We start from the raw sequence: 22,165 nt of genomic DNA on the forward strand, positions 1-22,165 counted from the left end.
AGATTTTCCTCGTTCTCAGGTTTTAGTTCTGTGCTCCCTATGTTTAACGTCCCTGCCCGTGTGTTCCCTCTGTTCTCTGTCAGTGTGGTGTCTCTGAGTTCTGTGTGCGTGTATTTCCTGTTTTACTTTGAAGGTCTGTGTCTGATGTCAGTGTATTCAGTTTGCGTTCTCCCTGTCTTGTCATGCTTCTTGGGTTCAGCTGTGTCTCCCTCCTGTGTGCTGTTTCCTTGTTTCCCTTTGTGTATATGAGTGTGTGTTCTCTAGTGTTTGTCGTGGGGTCTTTTGCTCATCATGCCCTGTGTTTCTCCCTGCATGTATGGTTTCGAGTTTGGTTTGTTAGGTTTTTCCCAGTTTAGGTTTTCTTAGTTCGGTCCTTGCCATCCTCGCCACACAGCCAGTGCCTGCATCTTGGGTCCTTCATTCATAACCCCGCACGTCTGCCACCGCAGCCGTGACATGGATTATAAAGAAATGAGAGGTAGCTCAAGACATTTGCAAATCACCTCATGTCAACAGATCTAATACGATTACATTCATCTTGTAACTTAACATAACCCTGATCCTGACCTTCAGGATTATCAGATCTTAAATCAGATTTGATTTAGGGCACTAGCCCCATTAACCTGCAGACCAACCTGCACTTTGGTTGTGTGGTAGTCTGACAGATCTCTAGTGTCGTATGTAATTTAGTGAAGCGTCATTTATCTAGCACATTCTAATGCTAAGTTACAAACAAACAAGCAATGCATTTTAGAAGCTTCTTGAAACAACCTAAAGATTCAGAAACACTGATGAATTTGGGAAGGTGATTGCAGAGGGTTGTTGCCTTTTGCTTTGCACTTGGAGTGGGTGATGGATGAAAGGCAGACATTTGAGGACTGGAGTGATTGAGAAGCAGAAAGAGGAACAACAAGATCAGAAATATAAAAAGCAGTAAGGCTGTGCAGTTCACTTAATCAACCAAATAATGTATTTTATTATCAATTTTAATGGAAACAAGTGTGTGTGTGTGTGTGTGTTTGGGGGGTGGAAGATCAGATGGGCAATAGTTGTAGTTGAGAGGCTACTAGCTGCATTTTGAAGCAACTGTAATCGATTTTGTGCACCTTGATTGAGGTACATACAGAGGGAATTGCAGTCATCCAGATGGGAAAACATGAAAGTATTTTAGGAATGAACAGTTTGACGTCCACAGAAAAGAAGACACATCTGATTTTAATGATATACTACCTCAGATTTGAAGGTAGATGTGCAGAATTATAGCTTAAATCCCGCTTTGTTGTTGGCAAAGTTTAAAAATGAAAGAAAGGTAAGTTTAAAAATCAGCAACTTCCTGGTGCTTACCAGGACTTTAGCTTGGACTGTTGGCCAATGAGCATTAAAATGCCTTTTTGAGGGCTTTTAAAGAAGAGAGCACATGGCATCATTGACAGTAATTTGCATTTCCTGTGTTTATTCTTATCTGTTATTGTGAGCAGCACATTTTTATAGTATGTAATGATTTATAATTATTTTAACAATGGTTATTATTCTCAGTTCATGTATTGTTCCCTATCCTGGAGCTATTTTCCTCCCACTCTAATGCACTCCCTACCTGCAGATCTATAGTGTCAGTGCCTTGAAAAACATTTTCTTCAAACTGACATTGATTGACAGCTTCATAAATGAAGAGAAAGGTACTTTTCACAGGTTTGAAGATGTAACTTGAACAACACAGAGGTTTGACCTTTGAACTGTCATCCTCTGGAGAGAAAGCTACAGTTAGTGCTACATGCTTGACTGACAGAAAGAAAGAAAGACAGAAAACTTAAACAGTGTATAAAGGAGATTTATAACTTGGATTTTGCAAACCCGTCAGTGTGTAAATGTAGGTTATAGATATTGGACTAATTCAAAGAAAAGGTGAAAGAAATTCTCTTTATAAGAGAAAAAAGCACAAAAACAAAGCTAATCATTTTCTTGACAGCCTTTCATTACTCCGGCTTTAATTTTCAACCTGCCTGTGACTTCAGTCGTTTTAGAAGTACGTGCTATCTGCCAATTCTGACTGATGTGGATGGACGGGTGCGTATTTCAAGCTGAATAATTCAGTGATTTACCCTAGCTTATATTTAAAACACAAGTGTCTGTATACAAAAGCCTGGTGTTTGTTCATTAAAGTTAACATCCTCTGCATGTTTGTATCACGTCTATGAGCATTTAATCTTTTTATTAGAAACACCTGATAAATATGCATGACACCTGTACTGTTATATTTAGATCACCAGGAGTAAGGACAGCTGTATTTGTTGTGTTAGCTACGATCTTATAGACAAAATAAATAAATAAATAACAACATATCGTCATCTACTGAAAATTAAAGTTGAATGACACTTTACAATTTCTAGGCTGCAGCCAATAATAATCTCAGCTGCAACTTTATTAAGTATGCTTACCACAACTAATGGAGCCTACTGTTTGACTGTACTGCAATTTGATATTTACAATGGCCTGCCCTTAATGATACAAATTGGAGTGGAGAAAATGACAGGAACACCTTTCTGTGGGATGCAATTCAGTTCAGCAGGGCCATCAGTCTGTGGGCTGACTTTGTCTCTCCACGTGAACTCTTTACTTGCAAACATCTAAGACTGCTCAAATGTGATTTGTCAATAGAACAAAACCTCCTAAAAGTGAAAGTCTTGCTCTTTGACTACAGACTCTCAAAATATTCAGATACACTCACTCACCATGTTGTTAGTTACACCTGTTAAACTACTCATTAACATAAACATTTAATCAGCTAATCACATGGCAGCAACTCAATAAGGCATGTAGACGTGACCTGCCAAACTTCAAACAGAGCGTCAGAATGGAGAAGAAAGCTGATTTAAATTACTTTGAATGTGGCATGGTTGCTGCTGCTTGTATTTCAGAAACTGCTGATCTGCTCGAATTTTCCAACATAATGATCTCTACGCTTTACAGAGAATCGTCTGAAAAAGAGAAAATATTCAACAAGCAGCAGTGTTCTGGGCAAAAAATGCTTTGTTGAGGTCAGAGGAGACTGACCAGACTGCTTCGAACTGTTATGAAGTAACCCAGTAACTTGTTCTAAACAAGGTATACAGAAGAGCTTCTTTGAATGCACAAATAAAATACTCGGGCAGATGGGCTACAACAGCAGAAGAGCACACTGTATGCCACTCCTATTAGCTAAAAATAGGAAAGCAGAAACACAAAACAGGCTGTAATAAAGACCAAAAATAAAACCGTAGCAGATCAGAAAACCATCTAATAAGATGAGTCTCAATTTCTGCTGTGACATTTGATGCTGGGGTCAAAATTTGATGTAACTAATGTGAAGGCATAGATCAACTTACCACGTGTCAACGGTTCGGGTTAGTGGTGGTGGGGTAATGGTGTGGGAGAGGTTTTCTTGGCACACTCTGGGCCCCCTAGTGTCAGCAGAGAATCGTTTAAATGCCACAGTCTACCTTTTTCTATGTCGTTCTGAAGTAAAGCCTTGTCATGCACTGCTGCTTTTTTGGTTACCCACTGACTTGTTTTCCATCACTTTAATCTGACAGGTACAAAACACTTGAAGATATTCTGGGTATATGCATTGTTTATTTTAATCCCCAAAAGTTTGAACAATCTTGAAACCTGAATAAATATTTACTCAAAATCAGCTGCTGGCAGGAGGTATTAATGATCTCATGGAGTAACTGTGAGTTATATAAGAAGGAATCAGTGATAGTGTGATGTTTGGCTGAGGGGTGAATCGCATGGCAGCAACTCACTGCATTTAGGCATGTACACATGGTCAAGACAACCTCCTGAAATTAAAACCAGGCATCAGAATGAGGAAGGAAGGTAGTTTAAGTGACTCTGAATGTGGCACGGTTGTTGGTACCAGACAGGCTGGTCTCAGAAACTGCTCATCTCTATCCTGCCTTGTATCAATACTGCAAGTTGCTTCTGGGGGTGTGGGGGATATCTTCACAACACATTTTAGACCACTCATGATCTACAGACTTTAAGTATTTCTATTGAACATGTGCATCCCTTTATTGCCACAGTGTACCCATCTTTTGATGGTTTCTTCTAGACAGGATAATGCACCAGAGCTCAAATAATCTCAAACTGCTTGCTCAAACATGTCATTGAATTCACTGTACTCAAATGGCCTCCACAGTCACCAGATCTCAGTCCAATAGAGGATTTTTGGGATGTGATGAAATGGGAGATTCTCACCATGGATGTGCAGCCAAAAAAAAAAAAAAATCTGCTGCAACTGCCACGATGAATTAAACCAGTTCTGAAGGCAAAACGGGGTCCAAACCGATACTAACAAGGTCTAGTAAGTAAAACCTTATATGTGTCTATTTACAACACCATAAACTCCAAACTTCCAAAATAACCATAAAGTTGGAAGGCTTATCTTTATAGCTAGTCTTCATGAATATAAGTAGGCTCTAGTATATGACTATTGCATTCGACTGCATTCATTTTATCTACAGATGTTCCCTTTTTGCTGTTTTTGACACTGTTCAGATAAAACTGAAATATGGAAAAATGTTTAATGATTTTCTGCGATGTTACTTCAATTATGCAATAATGTCCGCTTTATTTTTTTTTATTTGATTTTCTCAGGGTAAGGTTTTTAATCCTGGCGTGAGAAGCTGGTTCACAGAGTCCTTTCCATAAAAGTCTGTCTTGACATATGTGGGCAGAGTGAGCCTGAAAGCTTCTCTTGGACTCGGAGCCCTTTTGACTGGTGACTAACACGCAGTGAAAGGGAGCAGAGGCAGGGGAGGAGGGTTTGGAGGGAGGAGGGTTTGGGGCGGTTGTCGTCATTGGGAGCTGCAGCAGCATCAGCATCACCGGAATGAGTAACAGTGCGCAACTTGAGAAATAACTATAGTGTCTGGAGGAGCGCGCGTGTGACCGTTAATCGTTAACTTCACGAGCCGGGTTTCTCTTCAGCGTATTCATGAGGGCTTAAAAGGTGCCGACAAGGAAACCCCCAACACGGACTCTCTGTGGAGCTGCCGCCGAAGAAAGAGGAGCCATGGACTATATAAAAAACCACAACACTTATCTCCCCTTCTTCATTTTAATAAGTAAGTCACGCACTTTGACTCCAGTGAGTGTTTTGGTAAAACTTTTCCCGTCTTCTGTCTCCTTTTTGCGCTTACTTTGTGTTTTCTTTAAATGGTTGAATGGGCACATTTGGCAACAGTGTGCCACGTTAATTAGCCTTTCTGCAGCGTCGTGCCACTCACAGGGGCCACGGGGGAGAGTTGGTCCAGGGTTTAGACCGAGTCTATTGCAGTTTGATCCGATCATGAATCTTTGGCACAAAAACGCGCCGTCTCGCACACGTCCCAGCGGTGCTTCCACATCCACTCTGAGAAGCGACATCAGGCGAGGTGTCATTTTCTCTGGAGGCAACACTTGACGGAATTTGATTTACATTCATTTACACTGCAGCAGGACGACAAGACTTGGCAAGGAATGGGCTCTCGGAGCAGTTAATGGGGTTACATAATAATTGTATGCTGTTGGTTATACTGCTTATCTTAAATAAACAGAAGAAAATATGACATTTTTCTTTAGGCTTTAAGCAGATTAACCCAGATTTTGTTTTGTTAAACCTAGCTGAAAAAGGCAAATATCATTAAACAAAAAATGCCTGAATTTTTTTCCTTTCCCCCCCTTTTGTAGTATTTAGAAAATAAAAAAATAAAATCCATGAATCATTGTTTACTGGAAGAAAATCATGTTTGTTTGTGCTTCTTGCCTGCCAGATCCAATCAGGCTTAATTTCATATGAATAGAGTGAGTGTTTGTGACCAGCAGAGGCATGTCATGTGGTCAGGGAAATGATGGTGAACTCACTCACAGGGATCCACTAGAGCTGGCTTATTAGCATCACTGTAACTTCCTCTGGCTTTAAATCATCTCATGCAGCACAGTTAGTTCACTTTCTACATGCTAATGCTATTTTGAATGATCTGCTCATGCTTATTGAAAGCCAGATTTGTTATTAGTTCTTTAGAGGGGGGAGTTATTATTAGTACTACTGCTGGTAAGTGCTCATATATTTTGTTATGTTTCACACAGGTTGATGCAGCACCACATGTTTTCTCTTTCTGCTGAATAGCTGTATGTATCATATATGTTTAGCCAATCAACATGTACCTAAAGAGGGCTGTAGATAGCTTACTCCACTTGAAGCAACAACACCTTGTTTTTTTATTTGCAAGAAAAAGCCACATGCAGGAGCCCCTCCCCTTGGCTTTAGCAGCCACTGTGGCTGGATCAGTGTAAGTGGCTCTTACTGCAGTCACTCCAGTGACAGGAATGAGTCCAGGATGAGCTCCGCCAAAACTCACAGTATTATGTCAGATCCCCCTCCTCCCCTCTCTGTGCCTGAGGCACATCTAGCATGCATCCGACTCGTGAGGGATAGTCTTCTCATACCAGCGCGGCCAATATTTGATTTTCGCAACATTATCTATTCGCAGTATTCTCAAACTACATGTGGGGAGTTGGAGAGAGAATCTTTAACCATAATTATAGAAAGCCCATAAAAATTACAATTACACTCAAGTGGAAATGCAAAACAGATCAGCTGATACATATTTGACTGAAAATTGCTTTCTCTGCTGTGGCAAATACTGTGTGATCAAAGGGCGGATGTTATTAACCAGGTTGGTAGCACTGTCCTATTGTGTGCTTAGTGTTGATTAACATGATAAACTGTATAAATGATGGATGTGTGCGCTGTGAGGTCACCCATCGGTTTGTAGACGTCTCACTATTCTGTAAACATGTTTATCTCTTCTCTAAATTGGGGCATTTTATCAGCAGGGTCTAGGAGGCCATTTGAGGCCGGCTCAAGTGGCCGCTCAGTGAACTGTTTCTCATACTCCTGCATTGGTGTCTTTTCATCATATGTGTATTATTAAGATCCTATCATTATGTTATTTTTTTTAAACATCACTGTTAGAAAGTTATCTCTGGGATGCTGGGATGATAGCTCCCTCAGGACTTAAACTCCGGTCAGAGAGTGGGGCACAGAGAGTGATGTCCAGATATACTTTAGTGGAAGTTAACAGCAGCTCAACAGTACAGCAGTAGGCATACTTAACAAGTGTGGGAGGGGCGGACACACGTGTGATTCTGAATAACAAGAAACAAGGAGAAACAATTATCACATGTAAATATAACAATTATCACTTCCCAACATCACACCAATATAACGAACTGTAACACAAATAATGCCCGGAGGTGAATGCTCTGACACAAGAAAGTCCCACAATCCCATTTGAACAGGCAGGAAACAAGAAGACCTGCATATCTCAGTCAACAGAAAAGACCTAATGCCCCAAAATTAGGAAAAGTTGACAATTACATGGTCTTCAGTGCCCTCTAGTGGCTAAATAACCTAACTGCGGTGCACAGATCCAACCCGCAACAAAGGCTACGGTGGTAAGTCACATGCCTCTACCAATCTCGATAAATATCCTAGCCTAAACCCCCTGTAATTATCATCAAAGTACAAGTGGAAATGGACTCGTAGAATTGGAAGGATTTCGACTCACATTTGCACAGGAACGCACACGGCTGGAGATCGCTATTCACCCACACTCATGGAGAAAAGCATGCCTAGTGCTCCCCGGACTCGTGATACGGCAGGACCGTTGTAAAAGCATGTGACGTCATCACCGTAGCAAACAGTAAGAACAAAGTGGAACTTATCGGCAGACATTACCAGTGCACTTATAACTATGCAACTGAAATATAAGGAGACACAGCCGCCCCCAAATTTAAGTAGTAAATTTGCTCTTCAACCAAAAGTCTAAGCATCATTGGGTTTACAGTCCTCCTCATCCTCCCAGGCTGAGAGTCTGACTAATCTGGCAACAGGTTGAAGATATGTCTGTCCCTTGATTGTCACCTCAGCCGCTCTCACCCGACCATCTGGCCCTGGACAGGCCTTGACCACCTTTCCAATAGGCCACTGCGCTCGTGGTTGTTGTGAGTCAACCACCATAACCACTTGACCTGTGGTTAAGTTGTCAGTATCACCCTGCCATCTTTGTCTCCTCTGAAAATCAGGCAGATGGTGACGCAGGAAGTTGGAACAAAAATGGTCTGCCAGAATCTGACTATGGCGCCATTGCCATCTTCCCAGCATCTCACTCGAAGCATAAATCACCTGGGGGAGTGATGCATCTCGTCGCCCCATTAGCAATAAGTTGGGTGTGACTGGATCCGGATCCGCTACATCCGAAGAGACATAGCCGAGAGGCTTTGCATTAATGATCCCTTCCACCTCGACGAGCACAGTTTGCAAAACTGCCTCTGTGACCGTATTGCCTCCCAGCACCACTTGAAGAGCTGCCTTCACAGATCTTATCTCCCGTTCCCAAGTACCTCCAAAATGGGGGGAACCTGGTGGATTAAACCGGAACTCAATCCTCTGCTCCACCAGCTACTCTTTAATGGGGGCTTCAAGAGCTGAGAAACTAGACCACAGTTCGATCTCTCCTCCCCTGAAGTTGAACATTCAGATAGGATCTCATATGGCTTGCCCCGGCGTGCAATAAACAGACGCAGAGCCATGAGAAAGGCATCAGTATCTATGCTGTCCAACAGGTCAAGATGCACACAGCTCGTAGTCACGCATTTGAATATGATACCCCAACGCTTTTCGGTGCGCCGTCCTACTTTGATGTTGTAAGGACCGAAGCAGTCGACTCCAGTGGACCAAAAGTGGGTTGTATAGGCGCAGCCTCGCGGGGGGTAGATCTGCCATCCGAGGAATATTAGGACGGGCTCGACACCTTCAACACTCACCACAGCTGTGCTGGTGCCGCTTGATTGCCTCCCTTCCTTGGAGAATCCAATATTTTCTCCTTATCTCCCCGAAGACTCGTTCTGGCCCAGGGTGCAACAGCTGCTCATCATATTCTCTGATCAGCAGTTTAGTCACCGGATGCTGCGGGTCAAGGACTATGGGGTGCATGGCATCCAAGTCCAAACCTTCTGCTCTTCTTAGTCTGCCCCCAACTCTTATCAGCCCAATAGCCGGGTCATCCTCCGGAGCGAGTGTTAGCAGGCGACTCTGCTTATGAATTGCCTTACCAGCAGCCAGGGCCTGTAATTCCTCAGGGAAGCTATCATTTTGAGCTTGTTTCAGGAGATGCAGCTCAGCAGCTGATGCATCTGTAGCAGTCATGACATGGTTTTCATGATCAGCAGCCTTAACCACTGCACTCCATTTGCCAAAATTGGAAATTGGCACCGTTAGCTGTGGACTGCATGTGGTGGTGGTTCCACAGAATGCTGTTGCTCTCAGCTCCCCATTGTCTTCTTGACCTTCACCTTCACGGAGAGTTGGCCAGGTATCAGGGTTCGTTAAAAGGAAAGGTGGGCCCTGAGTCCAACGGTTTGGTTGATTCAGCTCGAGAAGGGTTTTCCCTCGCGTGAGGTCACCAGCCGGATTGTCCTTGGTGTTGACATATCTCCAACTTGACACCTCAGTAAGACCTTGTATTTCGGCAATCCTGGTACCAACAAAGACCTTATAGCGGCATGAATCGGATTGGATCCAGGTCAAAACTGTTGTTGAGTCACTCCATAGGGTGATGTCACTGGGTTGAAATGCCAGCTCGGTCTCGAGTACTCTAGCCAGTTGGGTTCCGGCAAGAGCTGCACGTGGCATAGAAATCTGTTTCCGGGGGCTTACTCTTGACCTCGCCATCATGAATGCCACGTGGACGTCGCCTTGAGAGTCCTGTGTTCATAGATAGGCGGCGCTCCATAGGCTCTTTCGGAGGCATCACAAAATATGTGAGCCCCTCCACCTGGTCTCCCGGTGTCTGCTCTTGGTGGCACATAACATCTTGGTAATTCCACCTGTGGCAAGTACACTAGTTCCTTCTCCCACTGTGTCCATCTGTCTAGTAGGGCCGTAGAATGGATTTGTTTATCCCATCCAACTCCTGCCTTCCAAAGATCCTGAATTAAAACCTTCGCTCGAGTTGAGAAGGGTATGAGGTAGCCCAGAGGATCATACTGCGATGCCATCACCCGATAAACATTTCTCAGTGTGGGCAGAGAGTACTCCACAAATCGATGCCTGTATCCAAGGCGGTCAGTGAGACAGTTCCAACAAAGGACCAGAGCTGGTTCTTCTGGGTCTTGGCTGTGCTGGCCAAAGCTCTGTGCTGGCTGCTTTGACTTCCACTGGCAGGTGCTCCAACACCGATGAAACGTTACTGGCCCATTGCCTAATCTCGAATCCCCCTTTGGCAAGTAACTCCCGCATCCGATCTATGAATGTCTTAGCCTCCTCTGCAGATTGGAGACTATGCAAACAGTTATCGACGTAGAAGGCCCTCTCCACCGTCATCTTCATTACATTGGCTGTTGTCCCTGACATGTCTTTGGAGGGCATAGGTGGCACAACAAGGACTGCATGTTGTACCAAAAGGCAGAACCTGCCACTCGTACACGCTTGGCTCCTCATCCTTCCTCATAGATCTCCATAGGAAGCGGAGCAGAGGTTTGTCCTCAGGCAGCAACTGAATTTGGTAGAACATTGCCTTGATGTCACCACTTATGGCCACAGTATGCTCCCTGAAGCGGAGGAGGACCCCAAGCAGTGAAGGTCCCAGAATTGGACCTGGAAGCAACTGGCTGTTGAGGCTTAGCCCATTATATTGATACGAGCAGTTGAATACAAGTCTAGCCTTGTTGTTGTGGTGAACTACATGGTGGGGTAGATACCATGACTCGCTCGAACAATCCACCTTCTCAGGTGATAGTTTCTCAACATAGCCTACCACCTCCAGTTTATGTACTTCCTGACAATAGGTTTCAGCCTGCCCTGGGTCTCTCGCTATCCGACGTTCAGTACTCCGTAACTTTTGTAGCAAGGCCAGCCTGGGTGCATAGAGGTGACGAATGTCTTTGCGACGGAGGAGGGGCGTTGCATGTCACTCCCTCCACCTGTACTCTGGTAGTGCGCTGCTCAAGAGCTTCAAGTGCTTTCTGATCTTCCTTAGAACGTGTCGCAGTCTTCACATTTGTGTATGGGAGTACATCCGCCTTCCACAATCGTTCTGCATGTTGAAGGAGATCATTGCTTGGGGACCCAGTAAAGAGACACTGTTGCTCTTCCACAGCGAACTGGGCTAAGTTAGCTGGACCCTGCAGAGCCCATCCAAGGCGGGTACAGACTGCCAATGGACCCCCAGGAGGGCCAGACCGTATAGGGTTCATTGGGATAAGCAGATGAGGGAAGTCTGAGCCAATAAGGACTAAAGGCTGCACCCTGTCGATAGGGGAAAGTGGGAGTCCCCGCAGGTGCGCATATTTTTGCATGAGTGCCTGGATAAGGTCGTCGGACAGGGTCGTCTGGGGCCCCCGTACTGCAGACGACCCTGTTCGACACACAGCCCTGAGTCCTCACATACCGACCACAGTATGTGAGGACTCAGGGCTGTGTGTCGGACAGGGTCGTCTGCAGTACGGGGGCCCCACAGGGAACGGTTCTGGCTCCGTTCCTCTTCACCATCTACACTGCAGACTTCTCCCACAATTCCACCCAGTGCTTCCTGCAGAAGTTCTCTGATGACTCTGCAATAGTCGGCCTCATCACTGATGGGGACGACAAGGAGTACAGAGGTCTGACCCAAGACTTTGTGGACTGGTGCCAGCTGAACTACCTCCAGATCAACGCCAGTAAAACCAAGGAACTGGTGGTAGACTTCCGCAGGCACAAGCATTCTCCACTGCAACCACTGAACATCCAGGGTATGGACATTGAGGCTGTGGACAGCTACAGGTACCTTGGTGTTCATCTGAACAATAGACTGGACTGGACTCATAACTCAGACGCCCTCTACAGGAAAGGGCAGAGCAGGCTGTACCTGCTGCGGAGACTCAGGTCGTTTGGAGTGGAGGGCCCACTCCTGAAGAAATTCTATGACTCTGTTGTGGCTTCTGCTATCTTTTATGGCGTGGTCTGCTGGGGCGGCAGCATCTCTGCTGGGGACAGGAAGAGACTGAACAGGGTGATCCGAAGGGCCAGCTCTGTTCTAGGATGCCCTCTGGACCCAGTGGAGGTGGTGAGTGACAGGAGAACGGCGGCTAAGCTGTCATCCCTGTTGGACAACGTCTCCCACCCCATGCAGCAGACTGTGACAGCACTGAGCAGCTCCTTCAGTGGGAGACTGCGGCACCCACGGTGTGGGACGGAGAGATTTCGCAGGTCTTTCCTCCCCACTGCTGTCAGACTCCATAATAAAGACTTTAACTGATCAAGCACACACATCCATACATATGCAATAATACTAAGTGCAATAATCCCTTCTGTCATCGTTGTATTTTTACTCAGTTGTATATAGTATTTGTATTTGTATTCTATTTTTTATCTTATTGTATATTTATTTTATTTTATTCTACTGTATATAGTATTTTATTTTATTCTATTCTGTACAGTTGTGTACTGTATTTATTCTTATTGTATTCTAATTTTTGCCTCATAACTTTTGCACTGTCCACTTCCTGCTGTGACAAAACAAATTTCCCAAGTGTGGGACTAATAAAGGTTATCTTATCTTATCTTATCTTATCTTATCTTATCTTATCTTATCTTATCTTATCTTATCTTATAACTGGATAACTGTGCTCAGAGAGGCCCAGTTTGTCAGCAGTGAAGGCATGATGGATGTGGTATCTCACTTTAGGATTATGGGTAGGGGAAATCTCAAAGGAGACCGAGGCCCCTTGGAGGTGAATCACATCCTGACGAACAGTTCTTAATGGAAGTGTCTCGGCTTCCTTCCCTAGATTGAGGTGCTGCACAGCTGGTGGTAGGATGATGGATCGTTCAGAACAGTCATCTAGTACAGCAAAGGTCTCTAATGAATACTCAGCATTGTACAGATACACCTTCACAACCTTTAGCAGGACCTTATGAGCACGGTTTGGGTGATCAATGTGGATGGTGGACGTATCTGGGGCAGTGCCAACCATCAGGACTTTCCTGGGCTCCTGTTGGCAAATTTCATGCAGCACTGTAAGCACTATTGGGCCCAGTAAAAATTTACCATTTACCATATGTACAAAAGTCTTGAGCCGCTCATCAAATCAAATTATATTTTGCTTCCATCAGTCATTCTTGACATTTTCGGAAAAGTGGTCTTGAGCAAAAGTTCTCCAGGTTTTCTGAAGGTCCTTCTTAGTACTTTTTCACTCATTTTCAGTTGAGTCTGGTACCAGATCAACTTCAGAGATTTTATCTCCCTGTTTGTTAAGCCACTTAACACTGACCTATGAATCAATTGCATTTAAAAAGAAAGCAACTAACTTAAATAATGAGTTCATGTTTGTCCCTTTTTCACAAGCTTGTCACAAAATTACATATCATGTTCTCGTTTCTTTAGTTGAGTCTCTCAAAAAAGCCAAAGATAGATCTGGAAAGCACCTGATTGGCCAGTGCCAACACCGCCAATGCAGTAAAAGCATACCTGGGTAGAAAACACCCAGTCATAGATTGGCCTCCCCAGAGTCTGGATCTCAAAATTGTTTAACCCAATGATTTTGACAGAGAACAGAACAAAAGGCAGCCAACATCCAAAGAAGAGCTTTGGGATGTCCTTCAAGAAGCCTGGAAGACTTTTCCTGTAGACTCCATAAAGAAATTATAAGAAAGTTTAATAGAGTTCAGGCTGTGTTAAAGAATAAAGATGGTCATGCTAAATATTGAGTTTTAAACTTGTTGAGAGTCTTATCTCTTTTTGCCTTATATACTGTGTTTCCATCTAAGTTTGCACAGGGTTCAGTAAATCACCTGTTTATCTTGTTCCTTGCAAATCAGATACAAGGTGTCTCGAGACTTTAGCGCAGTACCGTATATATGTTTATCCTCGGCCCTCTGATAAACCCAGCCTCTCGCCCTGCGACTGCTTGGATAGGCTCTTGTCCCTGCATGACAATGAAGTGGATAAGTGGTAAAGAAGAAAGATGGACAGATGAAATTTCTCCTTCACCCCACAGAAAGATTTAAACACACAGACTTTGCTTTAACACAGTGGAACGTGAAAATATATAAAGGAGATGGCTTTAAAATAGGATTGTACAACAGAAACAGTTACTGTTATCCAGGTTTCATAATCTTACCTTCTCCTCATGTCTAAGAGTTGTGCCAAAATTGCATTTTTCGAAATGGCACAGGAAGAAGCAGAGACAAAAGCCAACTATCCCTTTAGTATTAGGAGAAAGTGATTCTTGTCACACTGATTCAATCAATCACTTCTTTTTATCAATTAACCGAATGCCACTGGGGATTTCCTGAAAAAATGTGAATTGGCAAGAATGCGTTTTATCATGAAAGAATTTAAAATATGCAAAAATATAAAGTACAAAGAGTCAAATTCCGATCGTGCTTTCTTTCTGCCGTATGACCATTTTGAGTAGTTTACCCTGTTTCTGCTTCCAGTAACAGAGGCCAAATTGACTGTATCCTCAGATTTCAGCTTGTGCTTTGATCACACTTTAGCTTTTATAGTTATTCACGATATCTGCTAATTAAAACTAAATGGGATTGCTTATGTATACTATTCTATTGGGACTCTAAGGTAAATACAATGGAAGTGTGACTGCAGTGAATGCGTGAAGCTTCCTGACTCAATATGTGGTTAACTGCTGGATCTGATTTTGATTGTGAATTTCAAACAGTGCTAACACGCAGTCTGTGTGTGTGTGTGTGTGTGTGTGTGTGTGTGTGTGTGTGTGTGTGTGTGTGTGTGTGTGTGTGTGTGTGAGGCTTTAATGATAGTTCCAATCACCTGTGTTTATTTTATGCGTCTCGGTCCCCATGTGTCTCTGTGAATGTTAAAAGACGACCGATCTGATCTGCACTTAATCAACAAAGTTTGAATGCAATTGCAGGCAATGTTCCCTTCGCTCGTTCACATACAAAGCATGTCAGTTCAACATTGGAGTGACTATTATTATATATAGAAAAACCAAACTCACCTCCAGAATTTACCTGCTGTTTAATGTGGCATTAATGGTGAAGAAGACAACTTTTTTGGCGAGATCAAATTTAAAAAAATGAAAGGTTGACCCAAGATGAGCAAATTTAAGGCATAAACTGGTAAGTCCAAGTTTTAAACTTGCTGAGGAGCTATGTGTTTATATTTCAGGAACTTGGTGTGAGGATTTGTTGTATTTATATGATCACTCTGTTCACTCTGTTTTAAGAAGTGCAAACTGTATCATTTGCATATGCAAGTTGTTCTCACTTTCCTCTTCAAAACATCTCATTTCCTCAGTCTTTCTCCTTTCTGAAGTTGTCTGGCAGGCTTTGGCATCGACCTCATGTTTTAGAACTCCATCTGTCTTTTTATCTTGGATGCTCTTTCTGTTTATTGCTATCCACCTCCTGAGCCATCAACAGCCTGTAACACAAAGAGACAAGTGAGAGTATTTCCTCCTGTGTCCTTGTAGTGAAGTTGCTGGTCTAATGTCTATTGCTCAGGTGTAGTTCGAGGGTAATGATCTTTTTCCACTGCTGGCAAAAAGAGGAAGGGATAGAGGATCAAAGCTGACCTCGGGGGCTTCCCTCTTCTGGCTGGCTAACAGATAGATGAGTAGCCAGCTGTGTGTCGCCCATGTTCAAGGGCGACTTTGGGTTGGGACAAAGCCAAACCCTTTTTTCCATAAAAAAAGTTTTTTTTAAAGAAGGTTGTTAAAATAGTCCAGAGATACAATTAGGCAGAAACATGATATGAAACTGACCTTTGGCAAGATATTCAAAATGAGTGAGATTTTAGACTTGGCAAACATTTCAAGCGTCTAAGTTAGGTTTTTTGTTTTCTTGCTTAATACTGTAATTCAGAGCCTCAGATAAATGAAAATGATTAATAGCCCGCAACTAACTGTTTTTTTCATGATTTATGACTGTGACCCACAATGACCCAATGTGACAAGTTCTAAAGTAGGAAAAGAGGAAAAAACAAGTTAGACAGCATAAATATTTTTTTTTATCAGCCAAAATAACATGTTTTGCATTTGTAATGCGAAAACCGGTGCTAACCTTTGATTTCAGCTCATTTTTTTTCAGTGAATAGCACCAATTGCGGGTGTTTATGGGTTTCCTTACGTGAACTGTTCACTTCAGGTAACTGAGCAGTGTTTTTGTTGGACTAAGTTCAGGGATGCAACAATCCAGCGTTTGTAATAGTAGGTGAAATACCCCCAAGCTGCCCCTATTAGCATTGGGTGACCATATTTTGATCTCCAAAAAAGAGGACACTTGGCCCAGTCATGAAGAACTTTAATAATACTGTTTGCTTAAAGAAAATTTTTAACATATTTAAACAATGCCTTCTCTGTGCGGTTAATGAATGGTGAAACAAAAATGTCATATAGGCTTTTACAAGTCAACAAGGGCAAAAAATAACTTAAAAACCTAATACTGGTACAGAGATAAGGCCTCATCTGTATAAGAAAAATTACCACTACTGGGACGGTACGAGGGACGTACATCACACATATGGGTCCTCTGTAGGAAAACCCGGACATTTTCATCAATCTCGAAAATCCACCCGGATGCCCCGGACAGAACGTGAAAAGTGGACATGTCCAGGGAAAAGAGGACGGTTGGTCACCCTATATTAGCATCCCTCATGCTACGTTAGCTCTTCTGCTAGCAAGTGCTACATGTTGTAAGCAATATAAAACTGAATTAAAGTGGATGAGTCATGTTACCAGTCTTGCTTTTCAAATGAGGATTTAGCAGATACACTAGGAAATATTGTATCAGTGCATTCATAGTTAAGGCCACTCCAAAAACATTGTCTTTATTCTTTGCTAGGGTTAGTGTCAGTGTTCAGGGCTACTGTCACTGCATGAGCCACTGTCCTCTGGGACATTGATGGGTGTTTTTTTAGAATTCACTCATTGTTTTTATAATTCCAAATTGCTTCATGAATGAATATTTATAGGACCGACAGCGATACTGATATTTGATACTTTATATACTTCCAGAGAACTCTCCTTGTTCGTGCCATTACACACTTCCGTGAACATGTGTCCTAATTAGCAGTCTTTGATAAATCCTTGTTCTTTAAATAAAAACAGACCACTCTCTCAGGCCCTTATTTTCATCCCAGTGATTGAAAACACCTTCTCATACTTTTCCTACCATATCGTATTATTTTCCTCAATAAATAACGACTGAGTATAATTTGTTTCATTACTGTTTTTATGACTTCAACTCAGTGGAAATCATAAGTCATATTTATGCAGAGTTGGAGAAAATCCCTAAGGGCTAATAAGTTGTTCCTGCAATTGTAAACCATCAAAAAAGAACTGATAAGTACCCGTGTCAGTTTCTGAGATCTCCAGAGATGTCCTGTATGTCAACAGCAGCCCGATACTCAAAGAGGGTTCAGAAATATTTTATTACAATGGAAATCTTTAGTATCCCAGAGGTGAAGGGTAATAAGTTTTGAAGTCTGACACACTGCAATTTTATTTTATTTTAAATAAAAAATAAACTTAGAATAAACAGATTCTCTTGAGTTCTACAAATATTGTCGCATTTGACCTCTAGGGAGCGCCTACTCAACTGCTGTCTGCAAATAGAGTGGGTCGTCTCAAAGTCAAGGCTTTTCACCTTTTCCTCTCAGTTGAAGCTGGCAGCACAGTGAATTTCATTGAAAAGTTTAACAATTTTTCACAGGCCACAACTTTTTCAGTCTTTACCAGAACTTACACCGATAGGCTAAAGATAATATCTGCTGATATTTTTGAAGGTTATAAAAAGAAGAACACACATAAATAAATCACACCCAAACGATGAAAAGTTTCTCTTGTTATGATTTATGAGTATGTGTTTAAAAAAATGTAAATATGCAGATGGTCATAAACAATCTGACAAAAATGAGCGAAGTTTAAATATATTCACTTCTCACTCCTCATAAAGCAAGGCACCTAATAAATCCTGTGGGTGTTTACTTCTGGAAGAAGTGTTGAGTTTTCCAAATTAAACTTTTTGCTCTTAAAGCCCAAATAGCGTGTTCCAGACGCTGGTGGATCATAATTAGCTCTAAAAACTCTGGAACTCTAAAAAAAAAAAAAAAAAAGGATAAAACTGCAACAAGATGGGAAGGTGAATACTCTCATTGCAAGACTATTTTGTGTCAATCTGAAATTGAATGATGAGTTGTGGTTTTTAAGAATGTAACTGATGGCACGTCAGTTTTTTGCACTTTAGTCAGCAACAAACTCTAAGATGATCTGTGTGTCTGAAGATGAAGTCTGCAAAAATGATTGAGGAAAACAAGGCATTATGCCAGAGAACATACTTGCATCCATAAGTAGCCCTTAGTATTAGGCCCTTAAAATATTTTCCAGAAATATTTATGAGGACTCAGACATCTATTAAATGCATATAGCATTTTATAGAGACATTTGTTAAGTATTTCTATATATCTTTTAACTGTAAATTGGGGTAGGCAAAAAAAGGCAAAAAAAAACAATATTAAAAGAATTAATGTCCATGACAACAACGACTGTTTCCCACAATAATCGTGGCTCAAGAGTTGGCTGTTCGCCTTGTAATCGGAAGGTTGCCGGTTCGAGCCCTGGCTCGGACAGTCTCGGTCATTGTGTCCTTGGGCAAGACACTGCACCTACTGGTGATGGCCAGAGGGGCCAATAGCGCGATATGGCAGCCTCGCTTCTGTCAGTCTGCCCCAGGGCAGCTGTGGCTACAACTGTAGCTTACCTCCACCAGTGTGTGAATGACTAGTGGAGTTGGAAAGGGCTTCGAAAAGCGCTATATATATACATATGCAATCCATTATTGTTACTAATCCAGCCATCTATCCATCCATGCATTCATTCTCTTCTGCTCCTCCAATTCAGGGTTGTGAAGGGGTTAGACCCCATCCCAGCTGCCATAGGGCAGAATAATCCCCAGAATAAATTAATCAATATTGTGGACCACTTTAAGGGGGATAACAGCAGGAACTCTAGTTATAATCAATCCTTCGAAACAATCTCCTCAGCAGCCTCCTGCAGCTTATCAGGTGGGACACCGAGTCATGCCCAAGCCAGCCGAAAAACAATCTCTTCAGTGTGTGTTAGGTTGGCCCAAGGTCCGCTCCCAGTAGGACATGCCTCACCTAAGAGGCATTCAGGAGGCACCCTAGTCAGATGCCTGAACCAAGTCAGCTGTCTCCATTCAATGTGGAGGCGTAGCGACTTTATTCTGAGTCCTTCCCCAATGATTGAGCCATTCACCCTATCTCTAAGGTTGAGGACAGACACGTGATGCTGTTTGTGTGCACAGTCTCATTCTTTGGGTCACTCCCCACACCCTGTTGCCATAGATGAAGGAAAGAATAGGAATAATCTGTGTAATAAGATTCCTGAACGCTTTGGAGCAGCAACTCATTTCCAACCTGGAAATGAGATGGACACATCATCCTTTTTTGACTGAGGTTTTCAGACTTGGGGATTCTAATTCTCATCCCTGCTGCTTTACACTTACCCTCACACTGCCTTCATTTGATGAAGCCTGTAGAATTACATCACCTGCAATTGTTCATCTGTACCTAGAAATTCTATCTATAAAAATTATGAACAGAATCAACAACAACTGACAACCCTGGTGGAGTCCAACATGCTCTGCAAACCAGTCTGATATACTACTAACAGTGTGAAGCAGGCTCTTTCTACAGGGACAGAGCCTGCAAAAACAGGTCTGATAACCAAACTCCCAAAGCTTCCCTAACAGGACACTCCTTGAGGTGTGGTAAGCACTCCTTCTACAGGTCCACAAAACACATGTGGAGTAGTTGGATAAATTCCCACGCACTCCCAGATGTCTACAAGAGAATGGAGAGCTGTTCAAGTCTTCCAGAACCAGGACAAAACCGCACATCCATCAATAACATATATTTGTGTTGGTGCCGTGCTTCATTAATGCCTTTGTTGTATTCATTTTGCAACATCTAAGCACAGCTTTGTGTTTCTTCACTAATATGACTCAGAGTTCACCCCAGTTTGGCTTCAGGCATTTAAATGTTTCACATTTCCTCAAAGACACACAGGAGAAGGTCGGCATTTAATAAGGATATTAATATGTCAGAAAGGGTTTTGATGTCTGTTCTGCAGAATGATTGGGTAGCAGCTGAGATCCAGACTGCCTTTATTCTCTTTTTCTGTATATACTAACGGAGTTATTGTGGTTTTCTGGTTTTTCTGGTGCTCATTTAGGAGCAAACAACAAACAACACATTCTTACAGGAAACCCTAAATGCATTTAGCCTTGTGCAATAGGAGGAAATGTCGCTTCAACAAACTGTCAGACGGAATCAGTCTTAAATCACTGGGCAGCAGATATTCAGGTTCGCTAAAGCAAAGTGATTCAGTGAGTCATACAGTGATTTTTTTCTTTTAAAAAAAGGGTCTAATTTATGCCTTTAATGCTGAACTGAGACACTGCTGTTTGATCTCAGGGAAGAAATGTCAGCTTACTGGCCCATTCAGACTGGGTGGGAGTTGAACTTTGTGGTTTGAGATGAGAAGGTCCTGCTTCAGTCCCCTCGGACCCCCCGGGGTTTTATCCTGACAGATGTCGAAGCGACCAGTTCGGACACTGTCAGCTGCTCACGTGTTCTTGGTGCTGATCTGTGTATTAAACCTTCCGAATAAACATATGCATGTTTTTTTATCGGATGTGTTTCTGCGTTAGTTATGAGTTGCGAAAAACGAAAGCATTTCAAAAGGTGCAGCTTTGCTTTGAAGGCAGACGGTCTCTGTTTGTAGTTTGTGCCACACTCTTCAGTTTCATTAACTCACTAATTAGCGAGGAGTTGGTGAGGAACTTGCAAAACAAGTCAGTGTCTTCCATACAAACTACCTCTGACCTCTGCAACCATAAGGAGGTTTCCAGTGAAACGCGGTATACTTCTTTCCAGACAATTTCTAAGAGCGACAGCAAGCAACCTCCTACGCCCACTTGCATTTGATCGGGGACTTTTCCCTAGTGACTGGTGGTTATCAGAGGGTTACTGACCATCGTCTAGGTGTGCATGACAGGAGAATAAAGATTAAATGAGATAAAATAAGTAACAATATCTAGTGTTTGTTGCTGGCCAGCTGGGACACACGAGGTCTATGAGAGATTTTATCTCATATCAGCTAATTGTGAAGTAAAAAAGTATATAGGCTACATATAGGCTAAAGGGAACGTAGTGTGTAGAGTTCAAAAATGGTAATCTTCTGGAAAAAAAAACTGTGTCAGTAATTGTTTACACAACTGAAACTACTAAGTCAAGGCTAGAGAACTTCACCTCGTTTTTGCTATCGTAGCTTAATGCCACCCCCACCAAGCTAAAGCCAGATAAATGTCTATTTTCTTGAGACCACCTTGTGGCTTAATGTATTTGGATAAGTCAGCAGTGTGAATAAATAACCCACCAGTCCATTTGAAACTAACGCAATAAACCAGATTTTGGTTTGGATTGTGCAGTTTTTATTTAATTTGCGTGATGAATTGTGTATTGCGGGCTACAAAAATGTATAGATGGCATATTTTTCTTCTTCTATATGAACACCGTTTGAGATGTATGTAAAGAAGAAGGGCTTTTGGCATACTCTGACAAGAATGAAAATGTATTTGCGAAAACATAACTCGTGTTAACGTAGTGAGAGCTTTTTACTGTCCCCATCACTCCAAGCTTTTATTCAGTTGATTTTCCGTCAAACTCCCATGTCCTTTTCCCACCTCAGCTAAACTGTGCCAAGCCACCTTGAATTGAAATTCTTATTAGCTTGTGTCTATGCTGCTTTTAAGCTTTGTATTCATAATCGGGAAGGAAAAAACAGAAAATTGCATGTTGCGTTAAAATCTCTGTGTTTTGTTGAAAAGGGACTTTCTGGGAAGAAGCTGCATATCTCACACGATAGGCCAGTTAAATGAAGTCATGCTGCAGCCAATTAAATCATAAATTGAGTTATGGGTCTTAATTCCTAAATGCCAAAGGCTGATTCACTGCACATGAATGGGTCCTCAGAAGTCTGTATGGATGCTGGCAAGACGTTCAAGCTCAGCAAAGGTGTGCATATTTTGACTTGGACA

At 42.4% G+C, this 22,165-nt stretch overlaps 1 protein-coding gene across 1 annotated transcript in view; it reads left to right on the top strand.

Moving 5' to 3' along the window:
• Positions 1-4,352: 4,352 nt before the first annotated feature.
• The window catches only part of ltk (leukocyte receptor tyrosine kinase), a 68,807-nt gene continuing 50,994 nt past the window's right edge, over positions 4,353-22,165 (top strand). The window contains exon 1 of the mRNA XM_026151459.2: positions 4,353-5,105. Within this exon, the coding sequence (XP_026007244.2) occupies positions 5,054-5,105 (52 nt within the window). The 5' untranslated portion in view covers positions 4,353-5,053. The remainder of the gene's footprint in view (positions 5,106-22,165) is intronic.

The sequence above is a fragment of the Astatotilapia calliptera genome, chromosome 19, assembly GCF_964374335.1.
Source record: "Astatotilapia calliptera chromosome 19, fAstCal68.1, whole genome shotgun sequence".
Taxonomy (NCBI): Eukaryota; Metazoa; Chordata; class Actinopteri; order Cichliformes; family Cichlidae; genus Astatotilapia; species Astatotilapia calliptera.